At 48.4% G+C, this 24,044-nt stretch overlaps 2 protein-coding genes and 1 long non-coding RNA gene across 4 annotated transcripts; all 3 read left to right on the plus strand.

Annotated features, from left to right (window-relative positions):
• The first annotated feature begins 2,112 nt into the window (after nt 1-2,112).
• Nucleotides 2,113-3,889, plus strand: LOC125973602 (uncharacterized). Its single transcript, XM_068651723.1, has 6 exons — nt 2,113-2,213; nt 2,295-2,348; nt 2,469-2,664; nt 2,742-2,819; nt 2,876-3,314; nt 3,684-3,889. The coding sequence occupies exons 3-6, from the start codon at nt 2,641-2,643 to the stop codon at nt 3,767-3,769; spliced, it is 627 nt and encodes a 208-aa protein (XP_068507824.1). The 5' UTR covers nt 2,113-2,213; nt 2,295-2,348; nt 2,469-2,640; the 3' UTR covers nt 3,770-3,889.
• A 13,785-nt stretch (nt 3,890-17,674) lies between these two features.
• LOC125973743 (uncharacterized) lies at nt 17,675-19,419 on the plus strand. 2 transcript variants are annotated; one of them, XR_007483286.2, is made up of 4 exons: nt 17,675-17,753; nt 17,890-17,994; nt 18,138-18,251; nt 19,355-19,419. It is a non-coding gene; the product is annotated as an uncharacterized lncRNA (long non-coding RNA). The 2 variants fall into 2 exon arrangements; XR_011087180.1 differs by having other exon boundaries at nt 19,358-19,419.
• A 540-nt stretch (nt 19,420-19,959) lies between these two features.
• Nucleotides 19,960-21,762, plus strand: LOC125973737 (uncharacterized). Its single transcript, XM_068651722.1, has 6 exons — nt 19,960-20,086; nt 20,168-20,221; nt 20,342-20,537; nt 20,615-20,692; nt 20,749-21,187; nt 21,557-21,762. Exons 3-6 carry the CDS (start codon nt 20,514-20,516, stop codon nt 21,640-21,642), a joined length of 627 nt encoding a protein of 208 aa, XP_068507823.1. The 5' UTR covers nt 19,960-20,086; nt 20,168-20,221; nt 20,342-20,513; the 3' UTR covers nt 21,643-21,762.
• The last annotated feature ends 2,282 nt before the right edge of the window (nt 21,763-24,044 follow it).

Below are 24,044 nucleotides of genomic sequence, written 5' to 3' on the forward strand. Positions count from 1 at the left end.
AGAGATGTTTGCTTCCGCGCCCGCAGGTCATCGAAACATTTTACGGCTACGACGAAGACGTGTTGGTGGACTCGGACGGATCGTCCTTGTCTTTTCACACCGACAGAACCCCCGACACGGAACCCGAAGAGGTAGCCCGCCATTTCTGCCAGCGTATTGGCGCCAAACATTCCTCTTCAGCCTGGAATCGGACTCGTCTTTGCGTCGCGGGTGCTTTGTCGCCGGTCTGACTGATTCTGGTACTAGTGCTGTGTTGCATTGGTGTGTGCATGAGGAGGCGGAGCTTCGCTACCGCCAGCTGACGCAAGAATATCAAGCGCTGCAACGAGCCTACGCTCTGCTAGCCCAGACCAGCGGAGGGGACTACGACGCCGAGAAAGAGATCAAGGTGGCGCCCCTTCCCGCAACCCCCGGCCGGGTCGCAGCCTCCCCGTTCTCACCCAGCCTCGGGTGTTCTCTGGTCTGAAAGGAGGAGGAGGAGCCTCCCTCCTCCTCCTTTCAGACCAGAGAAAAGCTGATGGTAGTGTCAAACGCACCTCTTTCAATAATCACTCTTCCCTTAAATATCTACGAAAGTTATTTAATTCTCTAACATGTTCGGAGTTACTTTTTACGCGGCCCGTCAAAAGGGGAAACGGGCCTGCGCCCTTCAAATAATTAAATTACTTTCAGTTCTACACCAAACCGATAATCCGATTCAAACACTTCCGTTAATTTATTCAGACGAAGCAAACTTTCAAACGGATTGAAATTCACTCGTGTCTCAAATAACTACGAAAGTTATTCAATTCTCTAAAATTGTCTGATGTTACTTTTATTTATTACGGTCCTATGTTATACCATAATAACCCCCCGCACATTAATCAAATTGTCAAATCAACCCCGAACCATCGATTGTACATTCAGTACAAATCAGCGCACAACAAAGTAGATGAATATACACAACACATTTATTGAAGAAACATGAAATAGAATTACAAATCTTAATCACTCCAGAAACCGAACAATTTCACCCACTGATACCCGTGTTAATAAAATCATTCAATCCCAGAACAATTCGATTGCAAAACACAGTTCATGAAAGAGGGAATCAATTTTTAGCCAAGCAAAGAAATCAAGAAGTAAAAATCACATTTGTGCTTCTCCAAACAATTTATGTCACGCCACTATTCTCATAGTGACGGGTCCCTTGATCGAATTGACTAACAATATTGCTTTAAGCTGTTACAGAATACATTTTTAGCCAAGCAAAGAAATCAAAAAGTAAAAATCACATTTGTGCGTCCATGCGTGACTCACAATCCGACACCGTGTTCCTGTTTTATTTCTATTTTAACTTGCTTAGCTTATTTTGGCCCCTTTTTTGGTCTCATGTTTTGGTCTGGCGCCATCTTTTGGACAAATTTGGAATTTCAGCTCTGCCAATTTATTCCTGTGAACAATCCATATTTTACCATTTGCACCATCTCTTCCCCCCATGTTACATGACAGTAGAAATGGGTCACTATCAAAGCAGAGTAGCAGATCTGGAGTCAGCGCTGAAGCAACAAGGACAGGTAAGCTTATCAATGAGCACACCTTTTTCTCAGACAAAATAGCTACATTCTTCAGTCACTCATTCGTCTGGCATTACTGGACCAACAACCCCCCCCCCCCCCCCCCCCCTGAACGTGGCTGGGAAAATGTGGAGAAAAGCAAATGTCATTTTCCAGTCAACCAAAGAATTTGTGGATGAAAATGACACAACATTCCAAAGCTGTCCACGCGTTTGTCTCTTCTAGAATGTCAAGTGGGTGGAGGAGAAGCAGCTGCTGCGTCAGAGCAATCAGCAGTTGGCCGAAAAGGTGACGGAAAGAAAGGCGCTGGGCGGAGTCGCTTGGCGTCACACCCGTCCGGAAGCCCCGCAGATGAGGTCTGACTGTCTTTTCAGGTCAGGCGGATGGAGGCGGAAGAAGCGCGTCTGAAAGAGCACATCCAGGATATCCGAGACCAAAACGAACTGCTTGAGTTCCGCATCCTGGAGCTGGAGGTGGGAAGACTCGCACAAGCGTTTTGAGGCCAGAGATGTGACGGACGGACGGACGGACGGACGGATGCATGCCTCTGCCTTTCAGGAGAGGGAGTGGCGCTCCCCCGTCTTGAAGTTTCTGCAAGTCCGTTTCCCAGACGGCCTCAGCCCTTTGCAGATCTACTGCGAGGCCGACGGCGTGAGCGTACGTAAGGCGTCCCTCGCAACCCTAACCTTAACCTGAGGTCCCAGAACACCTTACATTGCTCCTTGCGCCTTTCCCCAGGACATCGTCATCAGTGATCTGATGAAGAAGCTGGACATCCTGGGCGATAACGCCGTAAGTGTATGTCGAACTCCTTATGTTCGCACTCCACGAGACTCGGCGGCTCAAATGTGACTTTTGGAAGGCTTTGCGCTGAAAGAACCTTGTTGACGCTGTGCCTTTGGGCTCTTGCAGAATCTCACCAACGAGGAGCAGGTGGTCGTGATTCACGCCAGGACCCTTCCCACCCTAGCCGAGAAGGTAACGCGCACGTCCACGCACGCTCTCGCATTCTGCTTATGTGACAGCAGCCTTTCCTCAGTGGTTAGAATACATCAAAGTGACCAAGTCAGCACTTCAACAGAAGATGTTGGACATTGAAAGTGAGAAGGTAGACAGACACGCGACATCAGCCAAGGGGAACTCGGGGCAATGTGCCCCAACAATTCTGACCTTGAGCTGTGCTAGGATATGTTCTGCAACCAGAAGGGCTACCTGGATGAAGAGTTGGACTTCAGGAAGCGTTCCATGGACCAGGCTCATAAGGTAAGCCGCCCTCAAATCTCCCGCCGGACTACTGATGGACGAGGATTGCGGCCCAGAGGATCATGGAGCTGGAGGCCATGTTGTACGAGGCGCTACCGCAGCGGGACTGCCCCGCCACGGACGGCGAAAAAGCCAGCCACGCTGGCGTGAATGACGTGCTGACGGCGGATCAGAGACAAGAGCTTAGGAGCGCCGTGGACCAATGGAAGCGAGCCCTGATGTGGGAGTTGAGGGAGCGCGACGCTTGCATCCTCCAAGAGAGAATGGATCTGCTGCACAGCGCGCAACAGGTAAGGGCCCAAAGCCAGCCCGGCACTTACTTGCACGCTTACTGGCTTTTGAAGGCTACTTTCCATTTGTCCGTCCTAGAGGAACAAAGAGCTGAAAGAATTCATCGAAGCTCACAAGAGACAAATCAAACAATTGGAGGAGAAGTTTCTGTTTCTCTTTCTAGTCTTCTCCTTGGCCTTCATTCTGTGGCCCTAACACCAGCTGGTGAGTGAGCTCCAGCGGCACCGCACTCGACACCTCCGATACACTGCCAGCCGGTCTCAGACGTTGGCAGACGCTCCGATGCCGACGTATACCCCCCGCCACGGTGACAGAGGCACCGCGTCACACCGGCGCTCATCCAATCAGAAGGCAGGAAAGGCAAATTCACATGCAGGGCACTCTTGAACCAGAAGAGAGCGCCACAAAAAACGGTTGTTGCCCCAAACGCGCACTAAAAAGGGTCAGAATAACAAGAGTCCCACCGGCCAGCCGGGGCCACCCGTCCATCCATTTCTTCAGGGGGGGAAAAAATTGGAGTCACCGGTGAGTACATTTTGCATTTAGCTCTGCTTTTCTGCTTCTGTCTTCAAGTGTGTGGCATCCTGCGACCAAAGATTCAGCCAACCCCAAAGCGGTTGACCTCAACGTCCCACCACCATTCCTACCAGAGCAGGTGACGTGATGCTTTGGACATCCTTCCGTCTCAGATGCCCAAAAGTACTCTTTGCCACATCTGCGGCAATACGGTGTCTTTTCAAAGGTGCAAATAAATCCAGCGTGGGCGGAACACGCACGTCTTCGGTTTTTCCCGCTTTGTTTGTGTGACAGCTGTTGTGAAAATTTTACACAAATAAAGTTGTATAGTACAGGTTTGGCCAAGCCGCAACTCCCGAACCGCATGCGGCTCTTTTATGTTCATATCAACATTTGTGTGTGTGTGTGTAGGTGTGTGTGTGTGTGTGTGTGTGTGGGGGGGGGGGGGTTGTGCGTGTTGGCTTCACTTGAGTTCAATTTAGTATTTTCGTCAAAAGCGCATGTGGTGAAATTCCACAAAGTAGGATGGGCAAACACATTCCAGTAAACTATTAGTGTCAATTGGGCTCTCGAAATGGCAGGGAAAAGATGCACAGCAAAACGAAAATATGTAGATGAACACAGGACGTTTTTATCAGAGTGGGAAAGTTTCTATTTTTTGTTGAACGTGATGGCAAACCATTCTGCCTGATACGTCAGACCTCAGCGCATTTCAAAGATTCAAATCTTCAGCGCCATGCACTTCAGCTCACTCCATGCTAACATTGATCAGGCGTCGAACCCGCAACATCATGCTTAAGAGGTGGACATGCTAACCAGTGCGCCATTATGTCAACGCATAACAACTGTAAGAACTTCCGCCGGAATTCAAATCCGCGGGGAGAGTTAACTTGTTTAAAAGGGAGTGGGCAGAAGAATTATTTAATTTATTTAAATCTATTTGGAGTGTGCGCCATTATGTCAATGCATAACAACTGTAAGTCTACTAAACAAAACAGCGGTTGCTATATGACGTCTGCCACGTCGTGGTCACGTGACGCGGACGTGACGTCGACGCCTACTTTACATCCCACCGATCACAGGACCCCTCGGCTGCATAACCGCGCCCCCTTCCCAACCAATCGGATTTGCTATACGCGAAATCGACGCCAATGGGCGGGCTCTTCCGCCAGAATTTAAATCCGTGGGCGTGGCTCGCAACAGGAAGTAGGAAAATGGCGATGTTGACAAAGACACAGCGGATGGTAACATACGACTAACGAGAGAAATATTTTTATTTTCTGCTTGCAACTGGACCGTCCAGAGCGTACACGGTAAGTACAACTCATCGTTTTTAAAAAGAAGTACTTTTGTTGCCCTGAAAAGCGAGTGAGTGTGGCGTTTGGGGGGAACGTCGAATTTCGACGATTCTTTCTGGTCAACGGTTGTAAATGATTGCGTTGATTAAAAAAGAAAACTTGATGTAACTCTACTTTTAACTGCCGTTTCAGATAAGCGGGTATTACGTCGCAGTCATGTGCCGCGGATATGACGTAATTGGCTGAACTTCCACCAAAATTCAAATCTGTTGGCGCGATGGCCGTGAGCCACTGAGCAACGACGAATATCAACAGAAATATCTTTATTTTCTGCTTGCAACTGGACCGTCTACAGCGTACACGGTAAGTAACACTCATTGTGTTTAAAGAGATTTACGTTTGTAATAGCAACGTGTAGCTGAGGCGCTAGCAGAAGTGTAGCCGCGTTGCGTTGTACGTGTGAATATTGGTCCAGGCGAAATGTTAATGTTTAATTTCATTCCTTTAGGTTCCACGGTGTTTGTTGGCTGCAAGTTTTCCACTGCAAGAAGAGGCTCGTATCATTGACCAGGAGCGAGCTACAACGGTGAGTAGCCATAACATTTATGTTAAACACTTCCTATTTCATGTCTAACAGTACTTGATTTAACAAATAACCATAAATAAATACAGTGTGGGCACTGAAGTTAACATATGTGATTATACTGCCTAATCTGTCACCGAGTATATTGTTGCAAAGTAATATAAGATCCAAAGTTGTAATTCAGAATAGTTTTCAAAAGAAGGCCATTAGAATTATATACAAGTCTGATTACCCTGAACATAACAACAAGCTATTAATTAAATCACAAATTCTTCAATTCAAAGATTTGGTAGATTATCAGAATAATAATGTCTAACAGTAATTGATTTAACACATCACGATAAGTAGATTGAGTGTGGGCACTCTCAAGTTAACATATGTGATTATACTGCCTAATCTGTTACAGAGTATGTTGTTGCCAAGTAATGTAGAATAGATCCAAAGTAGTAATCCAGAATAGTTTTGAAAAGGCCATTAGAATAATAAACAAATCTGATTACCTTGAACATAATAGTTAAGTGTTGAATATGTCCTATGAAGTCAAAATTTGGCACCATCATGTGGTGAAATTTGGAATTGCATCACATCCAATTTTGCCTGGGAACAAACAGATTAAATAAATCTTAGACTTAAATAAGCCACTCCTTCTCAAACAAGTAAACTCTGCCCATTTTGCGCAGTAGATGGTCTGTTAATATCTAGTATTTATACAAAGTCATAATTTAAATTGCTTTTAACCTTCATTCATCGCTTCAACCAACATTACTCGCTCTTATTACCAACTTGTATCGATTTAACTGAGCGTTTAATACTTCCTATCAGGTCTCAAGTCAAGATTTGGCAAAATACAATTTCAGCAAATCCAATTTTGCCAGGCAACAAAAAGAGATTAAATAAACTAAATAAGTCTTCTTCCCATTAAATAAATCAGAAAAGTCTGTCTTGCAACCAGTCCTCTTCAAACAAGTAAAGTCTGCCCGTTTTGTGCCGTAGATTTTGTGTCTATGCCTAGTATTTATACAAAATCATAATTTAAACGACTTCATTCCTTCATTCACTTTGGAAATTTGGAATTGCAGCAAATCGAATTTTGCCAGGGAACAAAAATAGATCAATTAAACTAAATAAGTCTTCTTCCCATTAAATAAATTAAAAAAGTCTGTCTTGTAACCAGTCCTTTTCAAACAAGTAAAGTCTGCCCATTTTGTGCCGTAGATTTTGTGTTTATGCCTAGTATTTATACAAAATCATAATTTAAAGGATTTCATTCCTTCATTCACTTTGGAAATTTGGAATTGCAGCACGTCAAATTTTGCCTGGGAAGAAAAGTAGATTAAATAAATTTAATAAGTCTTACTACTTCCCAATAAATAAATTAAATACGTCTTACTTGTTCCCACTCCTTTTCAAAAAAGTAGTTTAAAACGAGGGCCCTTCACTCAACCTTTAACCTCAACACCGCACGTCACATTGTGTTGTATCTGTGAATGTTGGTTGTGGCCAAATGATAGTTTTCTTTCATTCGTTTAGGTTCCACGGTGTTTGTTGGCTATATGTTTTCCACTGTCAGAAGGATGAAAATACAAAGTACAACGCTTGGACGTGGGCGACGACGTCACCGGTGAGTCCTTCCTTCCTATTTATTTACCTTCTAGGTGCTAGGTGCCGCACTGAACAACATTATGCCGCACTGAACAACATTATGCCGCACTGAACAACACCATGCCGCACTGAACAACACCATGCCGCACTGAACAACATTATGCCGCACTGAACACCATGCCGCACTGAACAACACCATCCCGCACTGAACAACACCATCCCGCACTGAACAACACCATCCCGCACTGAACAACACCATGCCGCACTGAACAACACCATGCCGCACTGAACAACACCATGCCGCACTGAACAACACCATGCCGCACTGAACAACACCATGCCGCACTGAACAACACCATGCCGCACTGAACAACACCATCCCGCACTGAACAACATTATGCCGCACTGAACAACATTATGCCGCACTGAACAACATTATGCCGCACTGAACAACATTATGCCGCACTGAACAACATTATGCCGCACTGAAAAACACCATGCCGCACTGAACAACACCATGCCGCACTGAACAACACCATGCCGCACTGAACAACACCATGCCGCACTGAACAACACCATGCCGCACTGAACAACACCATGCCGCACTGAACAACACCATGCCGCACTGAACAACACCATGCCGCACTGAACAACACCATGCCGCACTGAACAACACCATGCCGCACTGAACAACACCATCCCACACTAAACAACACCATGCCGCACTGAACAACATTATGCCGCACTGAACAACATTATGCCGCACTGAACAACATTATGCCGCACTGAACAACATTATGCCGCACTGAACAACATTATACCGCACTGAACAACATTATGCCGCACTGAACAACATTATGCCGCACTGAACAACACCATGTCGCACTGAACAACACCATGCCGCACTGAACAACACCATGCCGCACTGAACAACACCATCCCGCACTGAACAACACCATGCCGCACTGAACTACACCATGCCGCACTGAACAACACCATGCCGCACTGAACAACACCATGCCGCACTGAACAACACCATGCCGCACTGAACAACACCATGCCGCACTGAACAACACCATGCCGCACTGAACAACACCATGCCGCACTGAACAACACCATGCCGCACTGAACAACACCATGCCGCACTGAACAACACCATGCCGCACTGAACAACACCATGCCGCACTGAACAACACCATGCCGTACTGAACAACACCATGCCGCACTGAACAACACCATGCAGCACTGAACAACACCATGCAGCACTGAACAACATTATACCGCACTGAACAACATTATGCCGCACTGAACAACATTATGCCGCACTGAACAACACCATGCCGCACTGAACAACATTATGCCGCACTGAACAACATTATGCCGCACTGAACAACATTATGCCGCACTGAACAACACCATCCCGCACTGAACAACACCATCCCGCACTGAACAACACCATGCCGCACTGAACAACACCATGCCGCACTGAACAACACCATGCCGCACTGAACAACACCATGCCGCACTGAACAACACCATGCCGCACTGAACAACACCATGCCGCACTGAACAACACCATGCCGCACTGAACAACACCATGCCGCACTGAACAACACCATGCCGCACTGAACAACACCATGCCGCACTGAACAACATTATGCCGCACTGAACAACATTATGCCGCACTGAACAACATTATGCCGCACTGAACAACATTATGCCGCACTGAACAACATTATGCCGCACTGAACAACATTATGCCGCACTGAACAACATTATGCCGCACTGAACAACACCATGCCGCACTGAACAACATTATGCCGCACTGAACAACATTATGCCGCACTGAACAACACCATCCCGCACTGAACAACACCATCCCGCACTGAACAACACCATCCCGCACTGAACAACACCATGCCGCACTGAACAACACCATGCCGCACTGAACAACACCATGCCGCACTGAACAACACCATGCCGCACTGAACAACACCATGCCGCACTGAACAACACCATGCCGCACTGAACAACACCATGCCGCACTGAACAACACCATGCCGCACTGAACAACACCATCCCGCACTGAACAACATTATGCCGCACTGAACAACATTATGCCGCACTGAACAACATTATGCCGCACTGAACAACATTATGCCGCACTGAACAACATTATGCCGCACTGAACAACATTATGCCGCACTGAACAACACCATGCCGCACTGAACAACACCATGCCGCACTGAACAACACCATGCCGCACTGAACAACACCATGCCGCACTGAACAACACCATGCCGCACTGAACAACACCATGCCGCACTGAACAACACCATGCCGCACTGAACAACACCATGCCGCACTGAACAGCACCATGCCGCACTGAACAGCACCATGCCGCACTGAACAACACCATGCCGCACTGAACAACACCATGCCGCACTGAACAACACCATGCCGCACTGAACAACACCATGCCCCACTGAACAACATTACGCCGCACTGAACAACACCATGCCGCACTTAACAACACCATGCCGCACTGAACAACACCATGCCGCACTGAACAACACCATTCCGCACTGAACAACACCATGCTGCACTGAACAACACGACGCCGCACTGAACAACACGACGCCGCACTGAACAACACCATGCCGCACTGAACAACACCATGCCGCACTGAACAACACCATGCCGCACTGAACAACACCATGCCGCACTGAACAACACCATGCCGCACTGAACAACACCATGCCGCACTGAACAACACCATCCCGCACTGAACAACACCATGCCGCACTGAACAACACCATGCCGCACTGAACAACATTATGCCGCACTGAACAACATTATGCCGCACTGAACAACACCATGTCGCACTGAACAACACCATGCCGCACTGAACAACACCATGCCGCACTGAACAACACCATCCCGCACTGAACAACACCATGCCGCACTGAACTACACCATGCCGCACTGAACAACACCATGCCGCACTGAACTACACCATGCCGCACTGAACAACACCATGCCGCACTGAACAACACCATGCCGCACTGAACAACACCATGCCGCACTGAACAACACCATGCCGCACTGAACAACACCATGCCGCACTGAACAACACCATGCCGCACTGAACAACACCATGCCGCACTGAACAACACCATCCCGCACTGAACAACACCATCCCGCACTGAACAACACCATGCCGCACTGAACAACATTATGCCCCACTGAACAACAATATACCGCACTGAACAACATTATGCCGCACTGAACAACATTATGCCGCACTGAACAACACCATGCCGCACTGAACAACATTATGCCGCACTGAACAACATTATGCCGCACTGAACACCATGCCGCACTGAACAACACCATGCCGCACTGAACAACACCATGCCGCACTGAACAACACCATGCCGCACTGAACAACACCATGCCGCACTGAACAACACCATGCCGCACTGAACAACACCATGCCGCACTGAACAACACCATGCCGCACTGAACAACACCATGCCGCACTGAACAACACCATGCCGCACTGAACAACACCATCCCGCACTGAACAACATTATGCCGCACTGAACAACATTATGCCGCACTGAACAACATTATGCCGCACTGAACAACATCATGTCGCACTGAACAACACCATGCCGCACTGAACAACACCATGCCCCACTGAACAACATTACGCCGCACTGAACAATATTATGCCGCACTGAACAACACCATGCCGCACTGAACAACACCATGCCGCACTGAACAACACCATGCCGCACTGAACAACACCATCCCGCACTGAACAACACCATGCCGCACTGAACAACACCATGCCGCACTGAACAACACCATGCCGCACTTAACAACACCATGCCGCACTGAACAACACCATGCCGCACTGAACAACAACATGCCGCACTGAACAACAACATGCCGCACTGAACAACAACATGCCGCACTGAACAACACGACGCCGCACAGAACAACACGACGCCGCACAGAATAACGCAATACCGCACAGAACAACACCATGCCGCACAAACAGTTTTAGATAATATTACGTCGCAGTCATGCGACGCGGACATGACGTCAATAGGCGGAACTCATGGCAAAATTATAATCCGTGGGCGTGGCTTGCAACAGGAAGTAGGAAAGCGGCAATGCTGGCAAACAAGACACAGCGGTTAGTAACACGACGACTAACAAGACAAATATTTTTGTTTTCAGCTTGCAACTTGACCGTCTAGAGCGTACAAGGTAATTACAACTCATTGTTTTGAAAAATATGTTTTTTTGTTGGCCTGAAAAGCGAGGCAGTGTGGCATTTGGGAGGAACGTCGAACTCGGCGTCTGCTTCCAGCCACAGACGCCAAATTTCGACGATTATTTCGACTGGTCAACGTTTGTAAATTATTGCGTTGATTAAAAACTTTATTTAACTCTACTCTTAACTTTGCCGTTTCAGATATGCGGGTATTACACCGCGGAAATGACGTCAATAGGCTGAACTCTGGCCAAAATTCAAATCTGTGGGCGCAATGGCCTTGAGCGAGACAACGGATACAAACACGACGATTATCAACAGAAATATCTTTATTTTCTGCTTGCAAGTGGACCGTCTAGAGCGTACACGGTAAGTACAACTCATTGTGTTTTAAAAGATTTATGTTTGTGTAGTTTGCGTTGCGTTGTATCTGTGAATGTTGGTTGAGGCTAAATGTTAATGTTTAATTTCCTTCCTTTAGGTTCCACGGTGTTTGTTGGCTGTATGTTTTCCACTGCAAGAAGAGGCTCGTATCATTGACCAGCAGGAGCTACAATGGTGAGTACCCCTTTCGTCGTCCATTTATGTTAAACACTTCCTGTTTCATGTCTAACAGTACTCGATTTAACAAATAACCATAAATAAATACAGTGTGGGCAGTCAAGTTAACATATGTGATTATCCTGCCTAATATGTTTATCACAAATATGTCACTAATATGTTTATTTGTTTATCACAACACCTTTGGACCTTCAGCAATCGATTATTTCCCTTCATCTACATAGAGACAGAACGATGGTGTCTTAAACATCTCATTCATTTCACCAAATAACTTCACGCAGGTGGATAACGGCCGTCTCGGTCACGCTATGTTGCGTGATGCAGTTTTGAAGAACCAAATGCATTTATTCAATGAATAAGTCAAGCTAGATCTATGTTTATGATGTTGTACGTTACGGTACCGATTGAAGTTGAGTCCGAAGCCAGTGGAAAACAGCGCTGCGTTTGTGCTCTCCAGGTACAAATGTTGTGATCTCTGACTGACGACCGGGCGAGACTCGAGTAAGAGATGTCCAAACGAGCTCCGGCAGGGCGGGTCAAGGCGGAGCGAACGGACGCCTTTCAGGCCGCCAATGACGAGCTGAGAGCCAAACTGATGGACGTCCAGTTAGAACTTCAGCAGGAGAAGAACAAGGTGAAAACCTCAACAGACAGACACTGCCTTCCTCCCTGCCTGCTTCCCTGCCTGCCTCCCTGCCTGCCTCCCTGCCTGCCTGCCTCCCTGCTTGCCTCCCTCCCGCCCTCCCTCCCTCCCAGTTTCCCCGATGTAGATTTGACATGCGTGTGCCATGACTGTGTCAGCCTACGTCAACAAATGCACCGAGGACGTCAGCACCACTAAGAATATCATCACCCGGGGCAACCAACGACCCTGGATGACTGAGGAGGTACGTCAAACGCTACGAGCGCGGAACTCTGCCTTCAAGTCTGGCGACAAGGAGACACTGAGGACAGCGAGAGCCAACTTGAACCGTGCCATCAGGGTAGCGAAGCGAGACCACAGTCGAAAAATTCAGGATCGTTTCCACGACGCCAACAACACCAGGAGTATGTGGCAAGGCATACGGGCGATTACAGACTACAACTCACCCTCCCCCCCCGGTGGGTGAAGTTGATGCTGACTTTCTAAATGGTCTAAATAACTTCTTTGGGAGGTTCGAGGCACTAAACGGCACTCCAGCAGTTAAAACTGTCCCCCATCAGGAAGAGGAGGTACTCTGCCTTGACTCCGCCGATGTGTTGAAGACCCTGAGGAGAGTCAACCCCCGTAAGGCCCCTGGCCCCGACAACATTCCTGGGCGTGTGTTCAGGGAATGTGCAAGTCAGCTGGCTGGGGTCATCACAGACATTTTTAACACCTCGCTGGGCCAAGCCACAGTGCCAGCGTGCTTTAAGACTGCCTCCATCATTCCGGTGCCGAAGAAACCTCAAATCACCTCATTTAATGATTACCGGCCTGTTGCACTGACTCCGGTCATGATGAAGTGCTTCGAACGGCTGCTTAAAGATCACATCGTTTCCAGACTCCCCCCATTATTTGACCCGTTCCAGTTTGCCGACCGGCAAAACCGCTCCACTCAGGACGCCATCTCCTCCGTTCTTCACCTGAGCCTGGCTCACCTGGAGGAGAAGAACACCCATGTTCGGATGCTGTTCCTGGACTTCAGCTCAGCGTTTAACACCATCATCCCACAGCATCTAGTAGGAAAATTGGAACACCTGGGCTTCAACACCCCCCTTCGCAACTGGCTGCTAGACTTCCTCACCAACAGACCTCAGTCAGTCCGGGTCGGACAGAACACCTCTGATGTCATCACCCTCAGCACAGGCTCCCCTCAGGGCTGCGTCCTGAGCCCCCTGCTGTTCACCCTGATGACACACGACTGCGTCCCCAGGTTCACCACCAATCACATCGTGAAGTTCGCAGACGACACAACGGCGGTGGGGCTCATCAGAGACAACAACGACCTGGACTACAGAGAGGAGGTGGAGCAGCTGGTGGGCTGGTGCAGAGACAACAGCCTGATCCTGAATGTGGAGAAGATGAAGGAGATCATCGTCGACTTCAGGAAAAACCAGCCTCACCACGCTCCACTGATCATCAACAGCTCAGCTGTGGAGGTGGTCAGCAGCACCAAATTCCTGGGGGTCCACATCACAGAAGACCTCACCTGGACTATGAACACTACGGCACTGATCAAGAGGGCACAGAAGCGCTTGTACTTCCTGCGGAGGATGAGGAGAGCCCACCTGCCCCCACCCATCATGAGGACGTTCTACAGGAGCACCATAGAGAGCATTCTGACAAGCTGACTCTCTGTGTGGTGTGGAGGCTGCACCGCCTCCGATTGGAAGAACGTGAGGAGAGTGGTGAGGACAGCAGAGAGGATCATAGGGGCTCCTCTTCCCTCCATTCAGGACATTTCATCTCAGCGCTGCATGTCCGGTGCCCGTAACATCAACAATGACCCATCACACCCCCACCATGGACTGTTCTCCCTGCTGCCCTCTGGGAAGAGGTTTCGCACAATCCGCTGCAGGTCCACCAGGTTCTGCAACAGCTTTTTCCCTGCTGTCATCAGACTGTTGAACATTAGAACTGTTGAGCTCTAAACTGAACTCTGCATCACACATTCACAGAACTGTACTTTATGACACTACGGACCTCTATCTTGCACTATCTCGCACTACCAACTTTACTGAACTTGTGTAAACCCTTTAAATAGAAGTTTAATACATGGTTTAGCATTCCTCTGCACACTCTTGAATACTGTTTTGCCTACTTGCACTATTGCATAATTAGCACTGCTGCACTTTATACTTATTTGTAATATATATATATATACAGTATATGTATATATATATTTTCATAGGATATGTTACTTCTATTCAACTGCAATATCACTACTTTGTTGTAAGCCGTGTGCAACGAAATTTCGTTTTGTATGCACCATGTGCAGACAAGATGACAATAAAGTTTGTCTAAGTCATGTCAGGTCAGCTGTCTGGAGAGAGAGAGAAGTCAGGACCTGCGGGCGGAGCACCACCGTGCCACCGCCGCCATGACGGAACTCAAAAGCAAACTCCATGAGGAGAAGCAGAAAGAGTTAGCCGTTACCAGGGAAACATTACTGCGGCAGCATGAAATGGAGCTGATGAGAGTGATCAAAATCAAAGATGGAGAGATCCAGCGACTGAATGCCTTGGTCCTCAGCCTGAGGGACGGCTCCATGGACAAGGTGATCCGCTCAATCCGTGTCTGACTATCCGCACGCCACGTCGGGCTCCGATGCGGCCGCTACCGTATTGTGTAGCTTGTCCTCAGTAAGCGTCGCGGCGCTCCGTTGCGGTCTCAACGGCCCGATGTGGCGCAATGTCTGCTCAGGTGAGGAGCGGGGGCGCTTTGCTGGCGGAAGTGGAGGAGACGCGGCGGTGTCGGGAGACCGAGCGGTGTCGCCTCCACCAGGAGCGCGGAAGAAGCCCTGGCAGCGGCCCAGCAGGCCTGGCAGTCCCGAGCGGCCGAGCTCCGATCGGCTCATCACCAGCATCGGGAGGAGCTGAGCCGAACCAAGAGAGACTGCGAGAGGGAGATCCGCCGACTGGTAGGACTGATCAGATGCGCGGTGCGTGGCTATGTTCCCAATTTCGTTGTATACCTGCAGTGCAATGACACCTAAGGCATTCTATTCTATTCTATTTCACAAGAAGAAAACGTCCGGTTGCTCGCTTCGCTTTTGTCACAGCAATGGTGTTCTAGTCGATTCAAGATAAAAATTGGCCGGTTGCTCTCTTTGTTTTTGTCACAATTCTGGCAAATGAGTTTGCCCGCCTGCCTGAGCGCTCCCCGTTTGTACATCCAGATGGATGAGATCAAGCTGAAAGACAGAGCGGTTAGTGTTTTGGATAAATCCCTGGGGCCGGCCACGTCCACCGCCTTCAGCTGCAGACTCAGGCTGCCGAGCAGCAGATCGCTGCCCTGAGGGATTCCCAAAGGGCGGGCCTAAACTACCCTGGAAGTGGGGTCAACGGCGCTACTAGCAATCCTCTTCATAGCGTAAGCCACCTCATCACACACTTGCAGTACGCATGACTTAGTTCGTTGCTGGAGGAAGGTAGCACAAAAACAGTTTTGAACTTTGAACGAGTGGTTGTGTGTGTGTGTTGCGGGGCGTTTTCAGTCTCAGGAGGATCGGGACACGCGAAGGTTTCATCTGAAAATCGCTGAGCTCAGCGCAGTCATCAGGAAACTGGAGGATCGAAACGCCCTGCTTTCTGAAGAGCGCAATGAACTGGTAATTTATTGACGGCACGCTTGAAGGTTTGCGCTACGTTTGATGCGCGCCATCCAGCGAGGCACCCATTGCGCTTGCTTATTAGTTGAGCGGCGCGGCGAGTCGGTTGCCTGGTAGATGTCTTTTATTGGGAGCCAAAGCCACGATTCCGTTCAAACCGATGCAAAAGGAATGGATACGTTCTGGCCCGCGTGTTGTGCGTCTTTCGCATCCCGCACTTCATGCTTGCAGCTTAAGCGACTGAGAGAAACAGAAAGCCAGTTTCTGCCACTCCTGTACAAAAACAAACGCCTGAGCAGGAAGAATGAAGAACTCTCACTGGTGCTGTGTCGCCTTGAAAACAAAGTGCGCTTTGTCACCCAGGAGAACGAGGAGATGGCAAGCTTGGTAAGTCGACGCGGACAACGGCGGCGTGCCAACAGAGTCCACTGCATTTGTGTTCCACAGAGAAGGCCTAGTTCGCTCAATGACCTGGAGCGCGGTTGCGGCCAGCAGGACGGTGAAATGGAGTTCCTTCAAGTTGTGGAGCAGCGGCACATCATCGACGACTTGTCCAAGGTCTTCAGGCAGGTGACTCGGTGCACGTACGACAGCGCCGCGCTCGCTCGCTGTCGCCAGGAAACCTTTTCCGTCCAAAGCTTGGCCGGCGGCCGCCATCCAAAAAATTGGCCCCTTAAACTCCGACCTTTCAAGCAGGAGCATTGTGCGCACGCGTTTGAACACGCTTTAGACTTGTTTTGCCGTTTTCAGCAGCTCAAAGCTCCCGTTTTGTCAGCGCCTTTGCCACTCGCTGTGCGCTGAAAACGACGGACTCGCCCGGCTGCTCAGCCCGTCAACCATGAGCCGCGAGCGCGACGTCATTGTCCGTAGGCAGCTAGTGGCAAAATGCACCCTGTTAGAGTTGCGCTCGCTCCAACTTATTTTGCAAGAATCACACGGGAGACAAGTAAGTTCTTTTGGACACCTGCAGGTGGAGAGTCCATCCGTTGTACGAATGAAGTCTGACTCTCGGCTCCCGCACGAGCATTTTTATTAAGAGAAACAGGGTGGGTGTAAGAGTGGATTGAATAGAGAAAGCCCTTGACCTCTAGTCAAAACATAGCAAGGGATGTTTTACGACTTTGTGTAGGAAGGGATAAGCGATAGGGATAAATAAGGGATAAATAATATTATTTATTACAGGTTGCAGTCAAAGTCAAAGCAACATAATCATACGATAAAGATAATCTGGAAAACCCTGACACACCCTGTAGTTGTCACTTTTGGAAAAGACGAGCGTCCCTCCAATCATCGCCGGTGACGGGTTTTTCAGGCTCTGGAGACAGGAGCTCATGTCAGAAATGTCATCGTGAGTCGCGTTTGTTTCTGCGCCGGAGCCGTTCGTTCCCTTTGCATCCAAAGAATCTCAAAGGCGGATTATTTGTGTCGACAGGAGAGAGATTTGCTGCTACGATACCGACGTCGAGAATCTCTGAGGAGGAACAAAGCGTGAGGTCCTGCAAGGTGAGTCTGTTTGTTTGCGGCTGCTTGGTGTTGCGCAAGATGAAATGGCCTTTTTCTCGCTATCGTTCCTCTCGTCGATTCATCGTGAGGTGTCGCTTCAGTTTGTTCAGAGAGATGTTTGCTTCCGCGCCCGCAGGTCATCGAAACATTTTACGGCTACGACGAAGACGTGTTGGTGGACTCGGACGGATCGTCCTTGTCTTTTCACACCGACAGAACCCCCGACACGGAACCCGAAGAGGTAGCCCGCCATTTCTGCCAGCGTATTGGCGCCAAACATTCCTCTTCAGCCTGGAATCGGACTCGTCTTTGCGTCGCGGGTGCTTTGTCGCCGGTCTGACTGATTCTGGTACTAGTGCTGTGTTGCATTGGTGTGTGCATGAGGAGGCGGAGCTTCGCTACCGCCAGCTGACGCAAGAATATCAAGCGCTGCAACGAGCCTACGCTCTGCTAGCCCAGACCAGCGGAGGGGACTACGACGCCGAGAAGGAGATCAAGGTGGCGCCCCTTCCCGCAACCCCCGGCCGGGTCGCAGCCTCCCCGTTCTCACCCAGCCTCGGGTGTTCTCTGGTCTGAAAGGAGGAGGAGGAGCCTCCCTCCTCCTCCTTTCAGACCAGAGAAAAGCTGATGGTAGTGTCAAACGCACCTCTTTCAATAATCACTCTTCCCTTAAATATCTACGAAAGTTATTTAATTCTCTAACATGTTCGGAGTTACTTTTTACGCGGCCCGTCAAAAGGGGAAACGGGCCTGCGCCCTTCAAATAATTAAATTACTTTCAGTTCTACACCAAACCGATAATCCGATTCAAACACTTCCGTTAATTTATTCAGACGAAGCAAACTTTCAAACGGATTGAAATTCACTCGTGTCTCAAATAACTACGAAAGTTATTCAATTCTCTAAAATTGTCTGATGTTACTTTTATTTATTACGGTCCTATGTTATACCATAATAACCCCCTGCACATTAATCAAATTGTCAAATCAACCCCGAACCATCGATTGTACATTCAGTACAAATCAGCGCACAACAAAGTAGATGAATATACACAACACATTTATTGAAGAAACATGAAATAGAATTACAAATCTTAATCACTCCAGAAACCGAACAATTTCACCCACTGATACCCGTGTTAATAAAATCATTCAATCCCAGAACAATTCGATTGCAAAACACAGTTCATGAAAGAGGGAATCAATTTTTAGCCAAGCAAAGAAATCAAGAAGTAAAAATCACATTTGTGCTTCTCCAAACAATTTATGTCACGCCACTATTCTCATAGTGACGGGTCCCTTGATCGAATTGACTAACAATATTGCTTTAAGCTGTTACAGAATACATTTTTAGCCAAGCAAAGAAATCAAAAAGTAAAAATCACATTTGTGCGTCCATGCGTGACTCACAATCCGACACCGTGTTCCGGTTTTATTTCTATTTTAACTTGCTTAGCTTATTTTGGCCCCTTTTTTGGTCTCATGTTTTGGTCTGGCGCCATCTTTTGGACAAATTTGGAATTTCAGCTCTGCCAATTTATTCCTGTGAACAATCCATATTTTACCATTTGCACCATCTCTTCCCCCCATGTTACATGACAGTAGAAATGGGTCACTATCAAAGCAGAGTAGCAGATCTGGAGTCAGCGCTGAAGCAACAAGGACAGGTAAGCTTATCAATGAGCACACCTTTTTCTCAGACAAAATAGCTACATTCTTCAGTCACTCATTCGTCTGGCATTACTGGACCAACAACCCCCCCCCCCCCCCCCCCCCCCCCCCCCCCTGAACGTGGCTGGGAAAATGTGGAGAAAAGCAAATGTCATTTTCCAGTCAACCAAAGAATTTGTGGATGAAAATGACACAACATTCCAAAGCTGTCCACGCGTTTGTCTCTTCTAGAATGTCAAGTGGGTGGAGGAGAAGCAGCTGCTGCGTCAGAGCAATCAGCAGTTGGCCGAAAAGGTGACGGAAAGAAAGGCGCTGGGCGGAGTCGCTTGGCGTCACACCCGTCCGGAAGCCCCGCAGATGAGGTCTGACTGTCTTTTCAGGTCAGGCGGATGGAGGCGGAAGAAGCGCGTCTGAAAGAGCACATCCAGGATATCCGAGACCAAAACGAACTGCTTGAGTTCCGCATCCTGGAGCTGGAGGTGGGAAGACTCGCACAAGCGTTTTGAGGCCAGAGATGTGACGGACGGACGGACGGACGGACGGATGCATGCCTCTGCCTTTCAGGAGAGGGAGTGGCGCTCCCCCGTCTTGAAGTTTCTGCAAGTCCGTTTCCCAGACGGCCTCAGCCCTTTGCAGATCTACTGCGAGGCCGACGGCGTGAGCGTACGTAAGGCGTCCCTCGCAACCCTAACCTTAACCTGAGGTCCCAGAACACCTTACATTGCTCCTTGCGCCTTTCCCCAGGACATCGTCATCAGTGATCTGATGAAGAAGCTGGACATCCTGGGCGATAACGCCGTAAGTGTATGTCGAACTCCTTATGTTCGCACTCCACGAGACTCGGCGGCTCAAATGTGACTTTTGGAAGGCTTTGCGCTGAAAGAACCTTGTTGACGCTGTGCCTTTGGGCTCTTGCAGAATCTCACCAACGAGGAGCAGGTGGTCGTGATTCACGCCAGGACCCTTCCCACCCTAGCCGAGAAGGTAACGCGCACGTCCACGCACGCTCTCGCATTCTGCTTATGTGACAGCAGCCTTTCCTCAGTGGTTAGAATACATCAAAGTGACCAAGTCAGCACTTCAACAGAAGATGTTGGACATTGAAAGTGAGAAGGTAGACAGACACGCGACATCAGCCAAGGGGAACTCGGGGCAATGTGCCCCAACAATTCTGACCTTGAGCTGTGCTAGGATATGTTCTGCAACCAGAAGGGCTACCTGGATGAAGAGTTGGACTTCAGGAAGCGTTCCATGGACCAGGCTCATAAGGTAAGCCGCCCTCAAATCTCCCGCCGGACTACTGATGGACGAGGATTGCGGCCCAGAGGATCATGGAGCTGGAGGCCATGTTGTACGAGGCGCTACCGCAGCGGGACTGCCCCGCCACGGACGGCGAAAAAGCCAGCCACGCTGGCGTGAATGACGTGCTGACGGCGGATCAGAGACAAGAGCTTAGGAGCGCCGTGGACCAATGGAAGCGAGCCCTGATGTGGGAGTTGAGGGAGCGCGACGCTTGCATCCTCCAAGAGAGAATGGATCTGCTGCACAGCGCGCAACAGGTAAGGGCCCAAAGCCAGCCCGGCACTTACTTGCACGCTTACTGGCTTTTGAAGGCTACTTTCCATTTGTCCGTCCTAGAGGAACAAAGAGCTGAAAGAATTCATCGAAGCTCACAAGAGACAAATCAAACAATTGGAGGAGAAGTTTCTGTTTCTCTTTCTAGTCTTCTCCTTGGCCTTCATTCTGTGGCCCTAACACCAGCTGGTGAGTGAGCTCCAGCGGCACCGCACTCGACACCTCCGATACACTGCCAGCCGGTCTCAGACGTTGGCAGACGCTCCGATGCCGACGTATACCCCCCGCCACGGTGACAGAGGCACCGCGTCACACCGGCGCTCATCCAATCAGAAGGCAGGAAAGGCAAATTCACATGCAGGGCACTCTTGAACCAGAAGAGAGCGCCACAAAAAACGGTTGTTGCCCCAAACGCGCACTAAAAAGGGTCAGAATAACAAGAGTCCCACCGGCCAGCCGGGGCCACCCGTCCATCCATTTCTTCAGGGGGGGAAAAAATTGGAGTCACCGGTGAGTACATTTTGCATTTAGCTCTGCTTTTCTGCTTCTGTCTTCAAGTGTGTGGCATCCTGCGACCAAAGATTCAGCCAACCCCAAAGCGGTTGACCTCAACGTCCCACCACCATTCCTACCAGAGCAGGTGACGTGATGCTTTGGACATCCTTCCGTCTCAGATGCCCAAAAGTACTCTTTGCCACATCTGCGGCAATACGGTGTCTTTTCAAAGGTGCAAATAAATCCAGCGTGGGCGGAACACGCACGTCTTCGGTTTTTCCCGCTTTGTTTGTGTGACAGCTGTTGTGAAAATTTTACACAAATAAAGTTGTATAGTACAGGTTTGGCCAAGCCGCAACTCCCGAACCGCATGCGGCTCTTTTATGTTCATATCAACATTTGTGTGTGTGTGTGTAGGTGTGTGTGTGTGTGTGTGTGGGGGGGGGGGGTTGTGCGTGTTGGCTTCACTTGAGTTCAATTTAGTATTTTCGTCAAAAGCGCATGTGGTGAAATTCCACAAAGTAGGATGGGCAAACACATTCCAGTAAACTATTAGTGTCAATTGGGCTCTCGAAATGGCAGGGAAAAGATGCACAGCAAAACGAAAATATGTAGATGAACACAGGACGTTTTTATCAGAGTGGGAAAGTTTCTATTTTTTGTTGAACGTGATGGCAAACCATTCTGCCTGATACGTCAGACCTCAGCGCATTTCAAAGATTCAAATCTTCAGCGCCATGCACTTCAGCTCACTCCATGCTAACATTGATCAGGCGTCGAACCCGCAACATCATGCTTAAGAGGTGGACATGCTAACCAGTGCGCCATTATGTCAACGCATAACAACTGTAAGAACTTCCGCCGGAATTCAAATCCGCGGGGAGAGTTAACTTGTTTAAAAGGGAGTGGGCAGAAGAATTATTTAATTTATTTAAATCTATTTGGAGTGTGCGCCATTATGTCAATGCATAACAACTGTAAGTCTACTAAACAAAACAGCGGTTGCTATATGACGTCTGCCACGTCGTGGTCACGTGACGCGGACGTGACGTCGACGCCTACTTTACATCCCACCGATCACAGGACCCCTCGGCTGCATAACCGCGCCCCCTTCCCAACCAATCGGATTTGCTATACGCGAAAACGACGCCAATGGGCGGGCTCTTCCGCCAGAATTTAAATCCGTGGGCGTGGCTCGCAACAGGAAGTAGGAAAATGGCGATGTTGACAAAGACACAGCGGATGGTAACATACGACTAACGAGAGAAATATTTTTATTTTCTGCTTGCAACTGGACCGTCCAGAGCGTACACGGTAAGTACAACTCATCGTTTTTAAAAAGAAGTACTTTTGTTGCCCTGAAAAGCGAGTGAGTGTGGCGTTTGGGGGGAACGTCGAATTTCGACGATTCTTTCTGGTCAACGGTTGTAAATGATTGCGTTGATTAAAAAAGAAAACTTGATGTAACTCTACTTTTAACTGCCGTTTCAGATAAGCGGGTATTACGTCGCAGTCATGTGCCGCGGATATGACGTAATTGGCTGAACTTCCACCAAAATTCAAATCTGTTGGCGCGATGGCCGTGAGCCACTGAGCAACGACGAATATCAACAGAAATATCTTTATTTTCTGCTTGCAACTGGACCGTCTACAGCGTACACGGTAAGTAACACTCATTGTGTTTAAAGAGATTTACGTTTGTAATAGCAACGTGTAGCTGAGGCGCTAGCAGAAGTGTAGCCGCGTTGCGTTGTACGTGTGAATATTGGTCCAGGCGAAATGTTAATGTTTAATTTCATTCCTTTAGGTTCCACGGTGTTTGTTGGCTGCAAGTTTTCCACTGCAAGAAGAGGCTCGTATCATTGACCAGGAGCGAGCTACAACGGTGAGTAGCCATAACATTTATGTTAAACACTTCCTATTTCATGTCTAACAGTACTTGATTTAACAAATAACCATAAATAAATACAGTGTGGGCACTGAAGTTAACATATGTGATTATACTGCCTAATCTGTCACCGAGTATATTGTTGCAAAGTAATATAAGATCCAAAGTTGTAATTCAGAATAGTTTTCAAAAGAAGGCCATTAGAATTATATACAAGTCTGATTACCCTGAACATAACAACAAGCTATTAATTAAATCACAAATTCTTCAATTCAAAGATTTGGTAGATTATCAGAATAATAATGTCTAACAGTAATTGATTTAACACATCACGATAAGTAGATTGAGTGTGGGCACTCTCAAGTTAACATATGTGATTATACTGCCTAATCTGTTACAGAGTATGTTGTTGCCAAGTAATGTAGAATAGATCCAAAGTAGTAATCCAGAATAGTTTTGAAAAGGCCATTAGAATAATAAACAAATCTGATTACCTTGAACATAATAGTTAAGTGTTGAATATGTCCTATGAAGTCAAAATTTGGCACCATCATGTGGTGAAATTTGGAATTGCATCACATCCAATTTTGCCTGGGAACAAACAGATTAAATAAATCTTAGACTTAAATAAGCCACTCCTTCTCAAACAAGTAAACTCTGCCC

The sequence above is a fragment of the Syngnathus scovelli genome, chromosome 8 (genome assembly GCF_024217435.2).
Source record: "Syngnathus scovelli strain Florida chromosome 8, RoL_Ssco_1.2, whole genome shotgun sequence".
Classification (NCBI taxonomy): domain Eukaryota; kingdom Metazoa; phylum Chordata; class Actinopteri; order Syngnathiformes; family Syngnathidae; genus Syngnathus; species Syngnathus scovelli.

What these genes read in the sequence shown, in the direction of transcription:
- LOC125973602 (XM_068651723.1), top strand. Translation starts at nt 2,641, where the DNA reads ATGTTGGACATTGAAAGTGAGAAG. An exon ending in CCATGGACCAGGCTCATAAG is followed by an intron (nt 2,820 to 2,875) that starts GTAAGCCGCCCT and finishes ATTGCGGCCCAG; the next exon opens with AGGATCATGGAGCTGGAGGC. An exon ending in TGTGGCCCTAACACCAGCTG is followed by an intron (nt 3,315 to 3,683) that starts GTGAGTGAGCTC and finishes TCTGTCTTCAAG; the next exon opens with TGTGTGGCATCCTGCGACCA.
- LOC125973737 (XM_068651722.1), top strand. Translation starts at nt 20,514, where the DNA reads ATGTTGGACATTGAAAGTGAGAAG. An exon ending in TGGACATTGAAAGTGAGAAG is followed by an intron (nt 20,538 to 20,614) that starts GTAGACAGACAC and finishes GAGCTGTGCTAG; the next exon opens with GATATGTTCTGCAACCAGAA. An exon ending in CCATGGACCAGGCTCATAAG is followed by an intron (nt 20,693 to 20,748) that starts GTAAGCCGCCCT and finishes ATTGCGGCCCAG; the next exon opens with AGGATCATGGAGCTGGAGGC.